A 2,855-nucleotide genomic window follows, 5' to 3' on the forward strand; every position below is an offset into this window, starting at 1 on the left:
ACTGGTGTGCCTGTGCGCTTCTAATGTGTCTGTGTTTGGGTCGCCGTTATACAGGTGGCTTGTGAGTTTGGCGGAGTGCTGGCAAAGTCAAACATTTTGTTGTACGCTGGGGATGTCGATTGGATGTTTTAAGATTTTGTGTGCAACAGCAGCTACGGGTGGACGTACACCGTTGGCTACCAGGCTAGGGTTGCCTGCAGGCGCGAAAAAGAAGCTGTGACGAGTCTCTTGGGTTGCCATGCTCGACAACGAGTCTGACCAGGTGGGCGCGTGAGTGAGCCTGGCAAGCAGAGCGAAGTACTGAAGGCGTGCGTTCAGAAGAACTTCGTGTTCGGTAGCGGTGTGGGCTTCGCTACATATGCGGATCGCCGGATGTCGCCGTTTTGAATCGGTTCGAGGATCTAGAAAGTGCGTTGCGGGCAACGTTGTAGGTGCAGTCGCTGCGAAGAATCATATGGATGGACTGCGCGTTACCTCGAATGGCTACGTGTGAACCCTACGGACAGCAATGTTGTCAGCTCCTACGCAGCGCAACTGTACCAGCTGATCAGCTGGTGGATGCTTGTGCAGGTAAAGGTTCTTGAGTCGGGTGGGCAGCAGCGGCACCCCAAATTGTGGCTGTTTTGTTTGTGGCTTTCGTAATTGCAAGGAGTAGTTTGAGGTCTACGGAGTGAGCACACAGCGCCGGGGATACGCTGTAGAGGTGGGCCATTAGAGAAACGGGAGAGTGGCTGCAGAGTGCAAATCGTCGCAACAAGGGCTGCAAGATATTCGTGTTCAACGTGATGCGTGTCGACCTGTCTAGCTAGTGAGTTAGGGGGGGGGCGTTGTTGCATGAGCCTTGTGCTATAAACGAATGCGCCGCTTAAGCTGAGAACTTGCGTTATGTTTTGTGTTGCTTTTGCGTGGCAGGTATCTGCCTCACGTGGCGGATTGTAGTTCGTTGTTTGCTGAGTACACTAGCCGGTAGCCAGTAGGCAATGATGGCGTGAAACTGCTGACTGAGTGGCTGCAGAGTGCAAATCGTCGCAACAAGGGCTGCAAGATATTCGTGTGCAACGTGATGCGTGTCGACCTGTCTAGCCAGTGCGTTAGGGGGGGGCGTTGTTGCATGAGACGTGTGCTATGAATGAATGGGCCGCTTAAGCTGAGAACTTGCGTTGTGTTTTGTGTTGCTTTTGCGTGGCAGGTATCTGCCTCACGTGGCGGATTGTAGTTCGGTGTTTGCAGAGTACACTAGCCGGTAGCCAGTAGGCAATGATGGCGTGAAACTGCTGACTGGAAACATATAGGGCGTAGCAGTTGGCGTGGGGTGTCATGGTCGACCAAGAGACTGCCCCGGCATTCGCGTGAGACGTAGCAGTTGGCGTGGGGTGTCATGGTCGACCAAGAGACTGGCCTGACATTCGAGTGAGAAGGGCAAGGAAGCCAGTGAGATATTTATTGGACTCTGACATAAGAGGTAGTGGCGCGAGCTGGCCATCTCCCCGCCGGTGTGTTGGAAGTTGTCAGTCAGCAAGGTGGTGACTGAAGTACTGCAGGAACTTAGCACTGTGGTGTGTGTGTGCGCGTCTAGTTTTTGCGTGTTCGTGGCAGTGTTGTTCCTGGTTTGCGAATGTGCGGAAGAACTGGTAGAATCAAGCATTTCGTTGGACGCTGGCGATGTAGAGTCGCTTGCAAAGCTTTGCTGTACAGCAGCAATTTGCTGAGGATTTGCCCCCCACCCGCATTGAGTGCCGGTGCGGCATCAAGTGATGGCGATTCCCTTGGGATTCCCAACTGGAAGGAGGCCTTGATTGGGTGTACGCGCGCGTGCACGACTGGCAAGTACGGCGACGTCCTGACGGCGCCAATGCTGAGTGGCGAGCTGCATCCTCTTTGCTTTGTATGTTGATCAGTTGCACCCTTGGGCTTTACTGCGTTTGAGCATGCAGCGCGTGCGTTGGGAATAGCTTTGACTGCAGGATCTTCCTTACATCATGTGCGCGGCCTAGGTAGGGCTGCGCAGGGCTCTGTGTGAAGCGAGACCGACAGCAATGTTGCCAACTCCTATCAGTATAATTGTAGCTGCTGGAGCGTTGATGAACCTGTGTGTAGCATCAGGCACGCCTTGCCAGGAACGCTCCTGCCCGCAGCTGGAATGTCCAGCGAACTGCTGGCGGCTCCAACGCAGAAGCTCCTCGTGCTGAGAAGTCCTAGGTTCGTCGTTATCTAAATATGGATCACCGGGTTCCTTCGAGTTCACTGTGTCTCCCCATGCAGCCGGTGTGTTGCAAGTAACTGTCTGACTGGCGTAGTTAATGAGCATCATGCGCATGGCGTATGCGTCAGTGCACGGCGGCGTGTGAGACCGCACGCGCAGCAATGGTGTCGGCTCGTACGGAACACAACTGTATCTGCTGGTCAGTTGGCGGCCTTGTGGGTCGATGCAGCTGCGTGAGTCGGGTGGGCATCAGCTACAACTCGTATGGGGGTGTTTTGTTTGCAGTCGTCGTGACTGCATCGAGTGGTTTGAGGTCTATGGGTTCAAGGCAAAGCGCCGCAGCTACACTGTACCGGTGGACCGACGACGCAGTGGAGCGTGGCGGCTGCGAGGGCGATCGTCGCAATGGCGTGTTGCCGTATGCTTATGTGCAGCCTAGCGTTTGTCGAACTGTCTAGGGCGTGCGTTATGTGGGGCATTGGCGCGCGTGCTTCATGCTGTTAGTGCTGCGCAGGTTAAGCCGAGAACTTGCGTTTTGTTTTGTGCGGCAGTTATCTGGCCTACATGGCGGATTGTAGCTCGGTGGTTGCTGAGTACACTAGCCGGTAGCCAGTAGGCAATGATGGCGTGAAACTGCTGATTGGTAGCATAT

At 54.6% G+C, this 2,855-nt stretch overlaps 1 protein-coding gene across 1 annotated transcript; it reads left to right on the plus strand.

Annotated features, from left to right (window-relative positions):
• Window positions 1–54: 54 nt before the first annotated feature.
• EAH_00068640 (hypothetical protein) lies at window positions 55–1,247 on the plus strand (the record flags this gene model as incomplete). Its single annotated transcript, XM_013392215.1, has 4 exons — window positions 55–101; window positions 432–589; window positions 913–973; window positions 1,190–1,247. Coding segments are annotated over 4 exons (324 nt in total), but the record flags the coding sequence as incomplete, so codon positions are not given.
• Window positions 1,248–2,855: the final 1,608 nt, after the last annotated feature.

The sequence above is a fragment of the Eimeria acervulina genome, genomic scaffold (assembly GCF_000499425.1).
Source record: "Eimeria acervulina Houghton genomic scaffold, Eah_scaff3397, whole genome shotgun sequence".
Classification (NCBI taxonomy): Eukaryota; Apicomplexa; class Conoidasida; order Eucoccidiorida; family Eimeriidae; genus Eimeria; species Eimeria acervulina.